This window comes from Ursus americanus, chromosome 26, assembly GCF_024610735.1.
Source record: "Ursus americanus isolate L20-20 chromosome 26, mUrsAme1.1.p, whole genome shotgun sequence".
Classification (NCBI taxonomy): domain Eukaryota; kingdom Metazoa; phylum Chordata; class Mammalia; order Carnivora; family Ursidae; genus Ursus; species Ursus americanus.
Genome location: NC_142152.1, coordinates 5,969,652 through 5,984,545, shown reverse-complemented (window position 1 = coordinate 5,984,545; position 14,894 = coordinate 5,969,652). Strand labels below are relative to the sequence as shown.

Below are 14,894 nucleotides of genomic sequence, written 5' to 3'. Positions count from 1 at the left end.
ACAGCACAGAGAGGCCAAGTAACCTGGCAAAGGTCACACAGTCAGAAGAGGTGGCTGGAGCAGGAACAAAAAGCCAGGCAGTCGGTGCTTTCCACCACTTTGCTACAGCCACCACCAAAGGAACTTCCTAAAGTTACCCAAGCCAAGGGCGCTGCGATGATGTGGCAAAGGGCCCCAGACACAATGAATCCATTCAGTCCGGGCACTTCCATCCACTCCTCTGACTCCTCAGGTGTAAAACAGCAATAAAGATAATACTTATCCGCTAAAACCGAAGAAGATAAAGAAACCCTGACGTAATATATGTGAAAGGCAATTCCCCCCGTGGACAGGCCTCCCCAGTCCCAAGGGACTACGTTCCCTCTTCCTCCTCAGTGGGACCACTGCTCACCCTCACTTGGTTTCAGCTTTGTCTCAGTCCCTAGAATTGATTCTGATCTTACAGCTAAAAGATTTCAGGAGCTTCACCCAAACCTCCCTGGCTTCCTGTCAATCCATCCCAGCTACCAATGAGGTTTCGTCTAAGTCATAACTTGAGCTTCTGCCTTGGATTTCTGCCTGTGCCCAAGTGCCTGGCTTGCCGGCCAGCTCAGCACACCCCAAGTCCTGCATCGCTCTCAACGGCTCTCAGGGCTCCAAGTACCAGCATCTTGGCATCAGTAGACATGGGGGCATTACCACCTCCTTTAACTTCCTAGAACCACTTCCTCCTGGATTCCCTCTCACTTCTCTCTAGCTCATCCACATCTCCTCACCCCCCTTCCCTCAGGCGGGTGGGCCTTGTTCAAGTAACTCCAAGTCTAGACCCACGTGCTTGCTGCTGTCACCTGCCTCAGACTGGACTCCCACCCCCATCCTTCAGGATGTCCAGCCACCTCCCCATAGCTTGCCCCTCTGCCCACGTGGACCCTTCCAGAATTGTGCGTTAGTCTGCTGTGAACTGGGATGCCTTGGCCAAGTCTCCGAAGGGACCCCCGTGGGTTTTGGTAAATTCCTCCCATTACCTTAGAAAAAACCCCACCGTGTGTTCTTACATATTACAGCCTAAAAAGGAAAGCAGGAGGGCCACAGGTTTATCCTTGAACTGCCTCAATGATTCTGGCTGGAGTATGCTACAGAATCTCTGCCAGGAAAACAGGACCAACAAATGTGTCTGGCACTTTCTAAACCTGATGAACGAGTCTGCCGACGTGAACCTAGCTCAGCAGAGCAAGCGGACTCCCTCGCGCGTCCCTCGTTCTTCCCTCCTCATCTCCTGCTGGAAAGGACAGAAGCACCATGCTGGGGTTACGGGCTAGTACGGACCAAGCTCCTGAGGCAGTCCCCTGCGTGGGTATAGTTAAGAACAACAGGGTCGTGTCCTCACAGAAGGCCCGACGCAAGACAATTCTTATTTCTCCATTTTAGGAGAAGATTCTGTATTAAATGCCTGGCCTACCCAGCCGAAGGGAGAAGTAAGCTCTGAAATGTTTTAATGTGTAAATACTAATGCTTAACCTTCTTGCTCAGTACTTTCCAGCGTCCAGTTTGCACTGCGGCACATTCTGGCAACGATTAGCAAGTATGCAGAGATGTAAGCACTTAGCACCCTGCTAGGCATGCAAAAAATGCAGTGCAAAAGCTGACCTGGAAACCTGATACCCCTGCCCACCTGAAACTGAGGGGGAAATGTCCCTGATTACAGCACACAGACGGCAAATATCCTTCACTGACAGGATGGGCCACATAACGCACAGAGCCCAGCGCAAGATGAAAACGTGGACCCCTTGCTCAAAAATGAAAGTCTCAAGAGAACAGCAGCAGAGCATTAAACCAAGTGTAGAGCCCTTCCGAGCACAGGCCCTGTTCAGGGAATTTGGTTTCCAAAAACAGTTTTAAAAATACATTCCTAAAACCACGTGGCTATGCATTCTCTATGGGGTGTTCGCTTTCTCCTGTTACAGCAAGAACGGCGTCCTCCTCAGGACGAGCCCTAGTTCGCCCTCGCCCTCTCCAACAGCCTGACTCTGACCGGAAATCTGGAACCAATTTACTCATTTAATCAAGAGGAGAAGAGCGGTTTTCCTTCAAGGAACAGTCCGTTCCGCTTCCCTGCGTGGCCCTCTGCCCAGTCTCAACTTGCTGGAAGGAGCTCTGAAGTGGGTGCAAGGGGGTCCTGTTCCAGGAGCCCAGGAGAGACCACCGACCCCCACCTGAAGCGCAAACACTTGGGGAGGGGCAGGGGCTGTGGCTGGGGGGCGGGGGGGCCCAGGCTCTGCTGGCTCCCCGGGCAGACGCAGACCAGACAGCACGGTCTCCCAGGTCCTGGGAAGCCACGAGCGCCCACATCAGCTGGGATGCCCCTGCTGCGTCCCAGACATTCCAGCGGGACCGTCATTCCCTCTGGAGGGAGGGAAACACTCAAGATGACAGCGCTCTGCCCTGCGGGGGGGGGGGGTGCAGGGGGGCGGGGGAAGGATTTGTCATTTGTTTCCTTTCCCCCCGTTTTTCTCCTATTCAGGGAGCATAAGCCATATAGCAGTTTTCTAAGTTTTCTAGAAGGGTGGATGCGACAGGGTGCAGACAAACACACATTCCCTCTTGAAATTCAGCCCAAATTTTGAGGCCGTCCTGAAGCCAATGGAGTCCATGTGGGAAAGCAGTGCCGGGCGAGCTGACAGGGCAGGCCCTGGAGCTGGTGCCCGGGATTGGGTCCCAGCTGGCCACTCTGTAGCTGTGACTGGGCAAGTTACTTCCTGTCTATACCACCATCTCTGCAAAATGGGGGTTGATCCCCCTACTGGGCGGGGGCTGTGTGGGACTAAAGGAGTGAGCTCATGAAAGTACTCAGAACAGGACTAGGCACCAAGTAAAGCAGCCTTTGCTACTGTTATGACTGGACTTGCATAGAAGGGAAAGTCACATCAGTTCTAAAGACAGATCAGCAGCTCGGTACCTGCCAGTTTGCGGGCATTCTTTTTGTTACTCCCATCTGGTTGGTCTCCAGGAAAAACACACCCAGAGACTTATCTTTTCCCTACATAACGCTAGAATCGGAGCGGGATTCCTTGGCCTGGGAGGCTCCTCCGCTAATCACTGTTTTTATACATCAGACCCCGAACACTCAGCAAAGGGCAGAAGGTGGATTTCTTCCGTTGTTTTTGTTCAAATCTTTTCTTGAGAAATAGGCAACAATTTTTTGCCTTCCTCCAATGTATGTTTCTCTAAAATCAACTGACATTTTCATGCTATTAATTCAACACCTTATAATTCTTGGGCTCCCCATGTCTGCATCCCCAAGCAAGTTTCCTAAAACCAAACCGCCCACCCACCCCGCACCAGCAAACTCAGGATTCTCATTTCAAGTCATCTCCGTACCCTTAAAGAGTCCAGCCCTCTGGCCTTAATCTCGGTATCATGTTGCTGCAGTGACCGCTGCCCCTTGAGTGGGAGGTGGTTTCTGGAGCCCTCCTCTCCAAAGTCGAGTCCTAGAATCACCTCTCGGAGGCACCGATTCCGGCCTCAGCAGTATCAATGTGGAGCCACATGTGGCAGACCCTCTCTTTTCTCCTCCTATGCCCCATGCATTCTAGGGGGAAAGCACCAGCTACTGGCTTTCAGAATTAAAACATCCCTTTTGGGTGCCTAGATGGCTCAGTTGGTTAAGTGTCTGCCTTCAGCTCAGGTCATGATCTCAGGGTCCTGGGATCGAGCCCCACATCGGGCTCCCTGCTCGGCTGGGAGTCTGCTTCTCCCTCTCACTCTCCCTCTATTCTTGCTCTCAGATTAAATAAACAAATAAATAAATGTCCCTTTCATCTGACTATTTCCTCCTGCTAGGGTTCCCGGACTTTGCAGGCTTATCTTCTAACTCACCTAAACATTATCTTTTTAATCAAGATTCTTAAAGACAGTTTTAGGTTTACAGAAAAACTGAGCAGAAAGTAAAGGTTCCACACCCTCCCCTTCCTCCAATTTGTAGTTCACTAGCTTCTTGTGTTAGTGTGGTACGTTTATAACTGATAAACCCACAGGATATATTATTACCTAAAATTTAGGTAATTAGGGCTCACTCTTTGTGTTACAGGGTATAGTGTTATAGTGTGCTATAGGCTTAGTTATTGGTTTTGGTCTATAGGTTTGGGTAAATGTATCATGACATGTATCCCCCATTACAGGAGCATACAGAGCAGCTTCACTGCCCTAAAAATCCCGTGCTCTCCCCATTCACCCCACCTCCCTCCCCCTGAACTCCTGGCAACCACGGCTCTTTTTATTCTCTGTAGTTTCACGTTTCCTAGAAAGTTAACCCTTGAACAACGTGCGGGTTAGGGGTGCTGACCCCCTACACAGTTGAAAGTCTGCAAAACTTTGACTCCCCAAAAATAGCCTACCGTTGACCAAAAGCATTACCAATAATACATATTTTTTATATTATAGAATGTATTCTTATGATAAAGTAAGCTAAAGAAAATGTTAAGAAAATCATAATACGGGGCGCCTGGGTGGCACAGCGGTTAAGTGTCTGCCTTCGGCTCAGGGCGTGATCCCGGCGTTCTGTGATAGAGCCCCACATCAGGTCCTCTGTTATGAGCCTGCTTCTTCCTCTCCCACTCCCCCTGCTTGTGTTCCCTCTCTCGCTGGCTGTCTCTATCTCTGTCGATAAATAAATAAAATCTTTAAAAAAAAAAAGAAAATCATAATACATTTTCAGAACCGTACTGAAGAAAACCCACATACGAGTAAACCTGCTCAGTTCAAACCCATGTTGTTCGAGGGTCAGCTGTAGTGGAATCACACAGAGGGAGCTTTTCCAGACCGCCGTCTTGTACGTAGCAATACTATCTCGGGCGCCTCACGTCCGTAAGTCCTTCATAAGCGTAGAACATTTTTATCATGTTTATCAAGCTTCGCAGGTATGGTTAATTCTAACTGAAGTTTGAGAAACACTGCTTTAGGTTTTTTTTTTCTCCCTATAGCTATTTTTTTCCAGTTAAGACAGAACTCACATACCATATAATTCGTGCATCTAAAGTACACAATTCCATGTGTTTTAGCATAGTTACAGTTACACGACCATCAGCACAATGACTTTTAGTCCCCCCACAAAAGAAACGTGAACGCTTTGGCTATCCACTCCCTATGCTCCTATTACACCCCAGCCTGAGGCAACCACTAATCTGTCTTCGTGGACTTGCCTCTTCTGGAGATTTCATGAAACAGAATCAAGCAATATGCTGTCCTTTGTGACTAGTTACCGTCACTTAGCACATTCTCAAAATTCATTCTTATCAGTATTTCATTCCTTTTTATGTGTTGATAATATTCTGCTGTATGGATATAGGCCATTCTAAAATTCCATTCATCCACAGATGGACATTTGGGTTGTTTCCACCTTTTGGCTATTTTGAATAATGCTGGCTACAAACATTCATGTACAAATTTTTGTGAGGACATAAACTTTCATTTCTCTCGGTTATACAGCTAGGAGTAGAATTGCTCAAGTGGCACTTTGTGTTTAACTTTCAGAAACTGCTCGGCTGTTTTCCACAGTAGGGTTACCATCTTACACTCCCACCAGTAGTGTATGAGGGTTTCAATTTCTCCACATCTTCACCAATCCTTGTTGTTTTCTGGTTTTTATTACAGCTGTCCCCATGCATGTAAAGTAGCATTATTATGGCTTTGATTGTGTTTGCAATTTGCTGATGACTAATGATATTGGGCATCTTCTCATGTGCGTGGGGTTCGTGTATCTTCTGACAAATGTTCTATCCAGATTTCTTTTTATTGTGTTGTAAGAGTTCTTCATATATTCTAGATACAAGTCTCTTATTAAATAAAGGGTTTTCAGGGGCTCCTGGGTGGCTCAGTAGGTTAAGCATCTGCCTTCAGCTCAGGTCATGATCTCAGGGGCCTGGGATCAAGCCCCCACCTCAGGCTCCCTGCTCAAGGGGCAGCCTGCTTCTCCCTTGCCCTCTGCAGCTCCCCCTGCTTGTGTTTTCTCTCTCAAATAAAACTTTTAACAAATATATAGGATTTTCAAATATTTTATCCTATTCTGTGGGTTGTATGTTCACTTTGTTGATAATGTCCTCCAAAGCACAAGTTTTTAATTTTGATGACACCCTATTTTTTCCTTTGTTGTTTATGCTTTTAGTATCCTCTCTAAAGAAGTCAGTGCCAAATTCAGAGTCACAAAAATTCACTCCTCTTTTTCTAAAATTTTAGCTAAATTACATTAACATCCTTGACCCATTTTTGGTTAATTTTTGTAGATGGTATGAGATAGGGGTCCATCATCATTCTTTAGAATGTGGATATCCAGCTGTTCCAGAACCATTTGTTAAAAACTTACTCTCTCTCCTCCCGGAGTTGTTTTGGCAACCTTGTCAAAAACCAACAGACTGTAAATGAGTTTATTTCTGGATTCTCGCTTCTATCCCATTGATCTATATATCCATCCTGATGCTAGGACTACATGGTCTTCGTTACTCTAAGTTTTCAAATCAGGAAGTGGAATTCCTCCAACTTTGTTCTTTTTCAGTATTGTTTTGGCTATTCTGGGTTCCTTAAATTTCCATGAATTTTAGGATCAATTTCTCAGTTTTTGCAAAAAAAGCCAGGTAATAGGATTGTGTTGAATCTATAGGTCAATTTAGGAAGCATTGCCATGTTAACCCTAAGTCTTCTGAGTCATAAACATGGAATTCAGTCTCCCAATTTTCTATTTAGGTCTTAATATTTTCTTTCAAAAATGCTTTATAGGTTTTAATGTAAAGGTATTACACTGAAAATTATCATTCCTAAACATTTTTGGAACAGAATTGTTTAAAATTTCCTTTTCAGTTTGCTCATCGTTACTATATAGAAATACAGGTCAATATACAAAAATTATATCCTGCAACCTCGCTGAACTTATTAGTTTTGGTACTTTAATGAATTAGATTTTCTACATATAAGATTACACCCTAGGAGAACAGAGGTCATTTTACTTCTTCCTTTCCAGTCTGGATGCTTTTCATTGTCTTACCTAATTGTCCAGGCTAAAGCTTCCAATCCAGGGCTGGATAGAAGCAGCAAGAACACACACCCTTGTCTTATTCCTGATCTTAGAGTGAAAGCATTCAGTCTCTCCTCACTGAGTATGATGTTAACTTAGGTTTCTTTTCTTCTTAAAAAAAAGAAAAAGAAAAAGAAAAAAAAGATTTTATTTATTTGACAGAGAAAGAGACAGCCAGCAAGAGAGGGAACACAAGCAGGGTGAGTGGGAGGAAGAAGCAGACTCCCAGTGGAGCAGGGAGCCCAATGCGGGGCTCGATCCCAGGACCCTGGGATCATGACCCGAGCCGAAGACAGACGCTAACGACTGAGTCACCCAGGCGCCCCTAACTTGGGTTTTTCTTACACGCAGCTCTTTTTGTTTTTTCCAGGCACCAGCTCTTTGTCTTACCTTGACTTGGTGAAATCCTTCTCATCCTTCAAGTTCTAGCTAAAATGTCACTTTCCAGGGACCTCTTCCCTGAACCTCCAGACTAGGCTCATAGCACCTGTTCTCATCACAATTGTAATACTTGTATCATTTTCCCTCCTGACTTGGCCTCACCTTGTTCACAGGTGTCTCCCCAACACAGACTGGCACACACACTGGGTGTAGATACAGACCAGCTTCGCATATTGTACACTATTCCTTCGTCCGGCAGGGACACTGTTCTAAAAGTTCCGCTTCTACCAGTCTCCACCTCCAGGACAAGACCCTGCTTTATTCACCCTTACCCTCAGCACCTAACACTGAGCCTGGCACTCAGTAACCATCAGTAACCTCTGTGAGTCACGCTGAGGCAACTCAAAAAGGAAGAAATGTGAGCTTCGATTTTTGCTCAAAACAACAGAAAGAAACGTACCTTCAACTGGGCCAACCTGATTGGTCACAGCAAATCTAAGCAACCTTTCTTCATCCGTGTACAAGGCAAAGACCCAATCCACATTCAGCTGCTGGGTGGTGGGGACGGCCGGGTGTCTGGGGGAGTGCCTGCAGGCCTCGTAAGTGATGTTCTGGTAGACGCGGTAGGACCGTGTTTGGTTGATGGTACCCAAGGTGAGCGAATAGTCTCTGGAACTTGTGGAGGTCACCGCTGCAAAAGACAGGATTCAGCCCAACTGGTAAATTTTTAAAATATTAGAGTTTCATGTGGGGTCGATTTTTTTCTGTCTGGTTTTTCATCTAATGCCTGGAGCATGTTTCCTTGGGAAATTCCTGAGTTTATTTGGAAACCTGCAAGGCAATTCCGGGGATGCGAGTCGGATGCAAAGCCCAAGACCAGGAGGTACAATCACTGCCGTCATTATTAGCAAAGAACAGACTCTGCGACGACACGCCAGCCACCCGAGCACTCTATAAGCTCGGCCGTCTTTATGACTCCTACCAGCAAGGTGGGCCCTGCAATCACCTGCAGGGAGCCTTACAGAGGTCAAGAAGTAGCCTGAGACACGAGGTGAGCGTGTGGTAGGGCTGGAACTGGAACACAAGTCAGCCTGACTCTATACCCCCAAGTTTTCAACCAGTCCACGCTATAGCTGACACAGACATGACCGCTCCCAACAGCCTGCGCTTAAGTCTGAAGGGTTCTGGGCAAAGGGAGGAGTCATTTCTCTCAGTCTGAGCATAGAGTCGGAAGCCCGGGCCAGGGTTCTGGCCATCAGCTGTTCTATTCGCTGTCTGGGTCTCCACTACCCATTCTCCCTTCGTCTCTTGCTTGGCTTCCAACTCTCACATCACAGAAAGCACAGCTCAAAGCAGACTGCTCGGCACAGGGCAGAACTGTGACTAAGCCAGTATCTTGCATTCGGGTGGTTTTCCAGAACTGATGTGGTTTTCAGGATCGACGCACATCAACCATGGAAAGCAAGGAGAAAAGGTGTTCTTATGCTCATTCTGAAGAGGAGAAAATAGGCTCTCAGATGGTAAGTGACCTTATCTGCATATATTTTCAACTACAAATCCATGATGTGAATTCCGATCTTCTAACTCCAAACTGAGCATTCGCTTTACAACACTGTGCAGCATCTCATCTTAAGACAGGCTGAAACAAGGGTATAGGACAAGCAAAAATTCCAATGATCCGTATTTTCCTGTGGCCCAGATGGTTAAAAACTGTATGTAATTATATAACCCCACCCACCCCCAGAGACAAGGCTGCTGTCGCTTACGTTAGGTTACACTGTATTGGGATGGGGGCATGACAGTCATTTGTGAAGCAGCCAACACTTCTCTCACTTATGCTATATATTTGATAAAAGTAATAAAAAGGACATTAGGCTCCTTTTATGTATCACACACTGTTCTAAGGACATTCCATGTAATAACTCACCATCCTCAAGATCTCTCTTAAGACATGTACTATCCCCATGTTACAGATGTCAAAACTGGCTATACATACCTGAGTCTGAGTAGTGGTAAATCTCCTTGTAGGGAGCTACGTGGACTGTGAAATTGGCTGGAATGTAAGGCACCTGGCCTTGAATGTTGGTCTTAATGCTCAGATAGTTCTCTGGGTCAAGTCCCTCCGCAGTTTGAGTGATTCGAACCCTCTCTTCTCCTGGGTAGAAAGTAACTTCCATTTCATGGGTAAAGGTAGCCCCTGGAGAGGAAGAAAGAATTCAGCATAGAGCTAAGGTAGGTAGCACCTTCCAGTAATAATTACCAGTGCGTACTTAATCTCTACTGCTGCTGCAGATGGTGTCTAAGAGGACCATCTGCTATCCAGGACTAAATACTATCAGCTGCTGATTTCATCAGTTCCTCCAATTTTCTATTTAATGTTGTGGTTTCATCCTGCCTCATTTCACACTGCTTCTCTTTCTAACAGCTTGTTTTCTGTGAGAAGCTACTAGGAACATCTTGACCTTTCTCTTTCTCAGGTTGCCAGACTTCAAAAACAAGTGAAAAACTTAGGATACCCAGTTAAATTTGAATTTCAGATAAATAATATATTTTAGTATAACACGTCTCATACAATATTTGGCACATAACGATGATTGTTTTATTCAAAATTTGATGAAAAACAAGACCCTCCAAGTAGCTCTTGAGTCTATAGCTGGAGGTGGGGGAAGAACTTTTCTCTCAGGACGTTATCTGTGATAAAGATAAATCCAGTAGGAAACAAGCCTTTTCAGGTAGGGAGGAAAGAGCCCCCAAGTATCCTCTACACCCTTGCTATCAACCGTGGTCCTTAGACCAGCATTAGCATCTCCTGGGGGCTTGGTAGGAAAACAGAATCACAGACCCCACCCCGGGCCCCCAGGGCCAGAATCTGCCTTTTCCCCGAGGTTTGCAGGTGATCTGGGCGCAGGTGAGTCTGAGAAGCATTGGCCTGTACCGTTACCGTCAGAGCTCTGCGAGGAGGAAGGAAGTTTACTCATGAAGTAAACTCCTCTCCAGAGACCGTGCAAGCACCATGTGTGCCTCCCTACTTGACAGATCTGTGCGTAACAACTCAAGTAAACACAGCCTGACAAACAAGCTTCACCCAGCTCGGGTGAGAGGACCTACATGTTCCAAATGGAATCATCCTATTTCTCAGGACAACCTGGAGAACATGTAGAAGAAATCAGTCTTTCAAGAACAGTCCTGGGAGACCAAGCCATTCCCAGCTACCTCCACACAAAATACAGCACACCTGTGGCTCCAGAACACGGAACAAAGCAATCCTCGCTCCCAGAACAAAAACCAAAGCGTGATGGCTGTTGACCAGCGGCCCCTTCAAAGGCCCCTCCGACTCACCTGTGAAGCTGAAGCCATTCTCCCAGCCTGGTTTTTGCAAAGCAAAGAGCCAGCCAAAGAGGCCTCCGATGGGTGTGAGCGGGAGAAGGGCCTGGGCTGCGGGCTGAGGGATGTGGCTGATGGCCGTGTAGGCTCTGCCGTCGTTGCCCACAATGTAAGCGTGCAGGTCCACGTTCGTGAAGTGCACAGGCGTGTGGCCCACACGGAGGTGGCCACTCACTTTCCCATTGACTCGATGAGGTGCCCCTGAAAGACAACAAATCCAGTCAGCTTGGATCATGGTCCAGGTCGGCGACGGGTGTACAGAAAATCATCCCACTCACAACTTCCAAAAGTCAGTCTTTGGCCATTCTCATGATCCCGAAACCAACCAATGAACCACCGGAAGTACAAAACAGACCTGTCTCCGATTTCTTTTCTCCCATCCTCCCACTCTCCCGTCCGTTTTGACTCTAATGAGCTGGCAAAAAGGAGAAAAGATTTCTGGCTAATCCTGGAACTGGGAAATCAGCCCAGATATGTTCATTTCTCAAGCATTTATCCAGCACCTGCCAGTCGCCAGTGCTTTGGTCCACGCAGTGGAGATATGAGGTCCATGGCGCAGAGCTCACGGCGGCAGTCGCAAACAAGCAAGCAGCAAAAATACACACAGCGCAGCCCCAGCCGGTCACGCGCGCAGCCCTTACCTTCTGGCAGACAGTGCTTCCCGTTTCCGTAAAACCTGGACTGGCAGTGGCAGCAGAAGCCGGTGGCATAGTCGGTGCAGAAGGCGTGCTGGGAGCACTGTCCGTGGTGGTGTTCGCAGGTTTCCTTGTTGGCAGCATTATACGTGAAGACTGGAAAGCAGAAACCAGCTTGCATTAAGAGGCCTGATTGCAACATTGCTGCTGTCAAGCTTCATTATGGACGCCACATCTCCGTAAAACCAGCTTAGATGGTACCAAACAAATGGGTTTTTGATGTTTAAGAGACAGGAACAACATTCAACCCAGGGGAATTCACTTACTTGGTCTTCTGGCGAGGAGCACTGCCGACGGCTCCCATCTGGTCTCGGGGCAGGGCTGGGGGAGGCCAAGGAGGCCGCACACTCTGGTGTGAGCGCGGGCACAGAAAAGCCACCCCGGAAGCACACGTTAGACCAGACTGCACAAAACTGGCATTCCGTGGGTCTACAATCGTCAAATAGCAGCAATTTAATGGGGGCTCAACCTGAGAGTAATGACCCCGAGAGGAAGACCGAAGAGAGAAAGAATGAATGCGGTCTCAGGTGCAAACATTCTTTTCTTCCAGGGGCACCCTGAACCGAGAGAGAATAGCTTGTAGCTTGTCTCACTGCCTAGCTAAGCAGGTTTGCTTGTGAGAAGGGCCTTCAAGAGCACACACACACACACCCCCCAAGGAAAGTCTATGGAGAGAGAGGGAGGGGGAAGAGGGAATGAAGCTGTTAAATGCCCTACGCCTTTGCAGGGTTTCTGGCGGCAGGTATGGCACAAGCAGATTGCCGCACCATACAAGAGGGGGGGCCACAATCAGCTCTTTTGGGAGACCAGAGTGGACCAGTAGTGGTTCCTTCCATCTACTTATTATGCCCATTAAAAAAAAAAAAAAAAGGGCCATACTAAGAAACAAAGGAACTGGAGCAGATGCCATTGTCCGTAAAGGAAATGGCCAAGGGAGTGGGGCATGGCTGGGGGGCGCTAATGGAGAAGAGAGCTTTCTCCAGACACCAGGGAAGATGCTGATCCCGAGCGTGGCCACCAGGAGGCAAAGTGGCTGTGCACACCTGGCCTCCACCTCCCCGGAGCAGGAGCTGGGGGGAGACGCCGGGAGCACAGGGGCAAGCAGGGACAGCACAGAAGCCTAGTGCTGGCCCCTGCTGCTGCGGTGAGGGGCCAGCTCCCGAAGAAGGTAGATCCCCTCCTCCTGGGCAAACCCAGCTGGCGGCCGTGCTCCAGATCTAGGTGTGCGGAGGAGGAAACCGGAGGATAAGGAAGAAATGGAAAGATCAACAGGTAGGGACACAGGATTCCAGGCAAGAACAGAAAACAAACCCAGGGAGGGAAGATGTAGCACCATGTCAGTAACACCACAACCAGAGACTTACCGACAAGTGAAAACAGAACAAAGTTACCGTTTAAGTAGTGCTTCCTCTAAGCCAGATACTACTCTATGAAACTTATTCACGCTTTCAATTTGCACACGAGCAGGGGCCGTTTTTCTTCCCGTCGTGCACAGCTGAGGCACAGATTAAAGGGACTTTCCTGAAGTCACCCAGGCAGTAGGTAGCAAAGTTGGAACTTGAACCCAGGAGGTCTGGCTCCAGATTCCTGACAGTCATGCTCCGGGGGAACCCAAGAATCAGATGGTGAGAGCTCGGGCTTCAGCAAGCGGATTTGAGGCACACTTGATAACTCAAGCCTAATGGCAGGAGAGCAGAGATGACCCAGATACGGATTACAGCACGTGGGGGGGGCGGGGAGGGACACAGGAGGAGCATTAACTTTTGGACAGTACTTGACTGCTGCTTACAGATTCTTGAGAAAGCTGCAGGCCGAGGGGGTGGCAGGACAGGTAATACAGTTTCAAGTGGAACATCTAGGAGCAGCAGGAGAATGAAGCCAGTGACTCAAGACTTGGTATAGTGACTTGATGACACAGCTGAAAATTTCCAGTTGGATATAAATAGAAATTTAGGCATAACCCTGAACATTTTTTTTTAAATAGGAACAGTGACATAGAATTCACATCCCCCTCCCACCCAAAAAAACCCAGAATGGATATTATAGATTCTGTTGGGAAGAAAGTTATGTATCACTGTCTACCATTGGTTAAAGAAGTCCAGGGGGACCCAGTTCGAGTAAGAAGAAACCAATGTGAAAAAAAGAAAGAAAAGAAAAAAGAAACCAGTATAACTTGTCAGTCTTGTGTTTCTTGAGCCCCGAAGTTAACGGCTAAGTGTGAAGTAGCAGCACCTGGAGGAGCTCACACAGGGACGAGTGCTGAGGACTCGCCTCTACAGCAAGGTGGGGGAGGACAGCAGGGGGCCTCCAACCTCTAGAACTCAACCTTGGCCATGGCTCAGGTGGCTCTGCAAACCGCAGAAGGGCACGGTCTCTCCGTTCCCTCCTCTTTAAAATCAGGGTGACTCCCCTTCACACCTCCATTGCCAGAAATCACACTTTTCTGAACGTACATCTGAGTAGCAAGGTAAAGAAGCAATCTGATACAGATCTAAAGGGTAGTCATTTTCAGGTTAAGTCGAGTAAAAATAAAACCAAATTCTAAACACTGTTCTCTGGAGTTAAAGAAATGGGGGGGGTTGTGTTATATTCCCTCTATCTGTTATTTGGTGAAGACTTGTCCTTGCACTCAGTCCCCCTTGCAAGAGTGCGGCATCAAACAGGGAGAGATGGGATGCAGGACGACTACAGATTGGGAGAGTTAGGTTAATTTAACCAAAAGACGCAGGGATGGCTTTCCTATGGGCAAAAGGAGAAGAGCTCGGCGATGCAGCCAGCAACTTACAAAGGCAACTGAGCAAAAGTTTGAGCTGCCATACGGACTGCATTTTTCTCACAACAAAAAATGGTTAGGCTCCCTTGAAAGGCCATCGGGAAACAAACTACAATTACGACGGGTTATTGGGAAGCTGGCTCAGGGATATTCATAAGCAGTGCTGTGGGATACTGCATTCTCAGGACGGAGCTTACTGAGCCACAGAAGCTCAACCTTCCAGCCCCAGGACAGCTACACAGGGAAAGAAGGTGGGTTCGCTCCTAACAAGGGGAGCACAGCCTTCCCCGTAGGATCCGTTCTCCACGCCTGCCTTCATACAGGTGTGCACGCAGACACACACACTTAACACTTACAACATCAGCTTGTCAGGGGAAAGGTAAAGGCCTGTTGCACTTTTCCTTCGTTTATTAATTCAACAAACAATGGGAGCACTTGCTCTGGGCCTGGCTCTGATTTAGGAATTAGGGATAGAACAGACAAACATTCTGTCCTGAAGCTTACATTCTCTTAGACAGCAGTGAACAAACAGGTAAATTATTTAGTACAGAGGTTTGTTAAGAGCTGTGCAGAATCTTAAATCAGGGAAGGTCAAGAGGGCTGACGCGGAGGGGACTTC

General features: G+C 47.6%; 1 protein-coding gene across 3 annotated transcripts in view; it reads right to left on the bottom strand.

Moving 5' to 3' along the window:
* NID2 (nidogen 2) overlaps nucleotides 1–14,894 on the bottom strand; it is a 57,972-nt gene that overhangs the window by 22,335 nt on the left and 20,743 nt on the right. For all 3 annotated transcript variants that reach the window (XM_045810312.2, XM_045810308.2, XM_045810311.2), the window contains exons 5-8: nucleotides 11,449–11,598; nucleotides 10,763–11,008; nucleotides 9,420–9,620; nucleotides 7,884–8,114 (exon numbers count right to left, since the gene is read on the bottom strand). In XM_045810312.2, coding sequence (XP_045666268.2) covers nucleotides 7,884–8,114; nucleotides 9,420–9,620; nucleotides 10,763–11,008; nucleotides 11,449–11,598 — 828 coding nt within the window. The remainder of the gene's footprint in view (nucleotides 1–7,883; nucleotides 8,115–9,419; nucleotides 9,621–10,762; nucleotides 11,009–11,448; nucleotides 11,599–14,894) is intronic.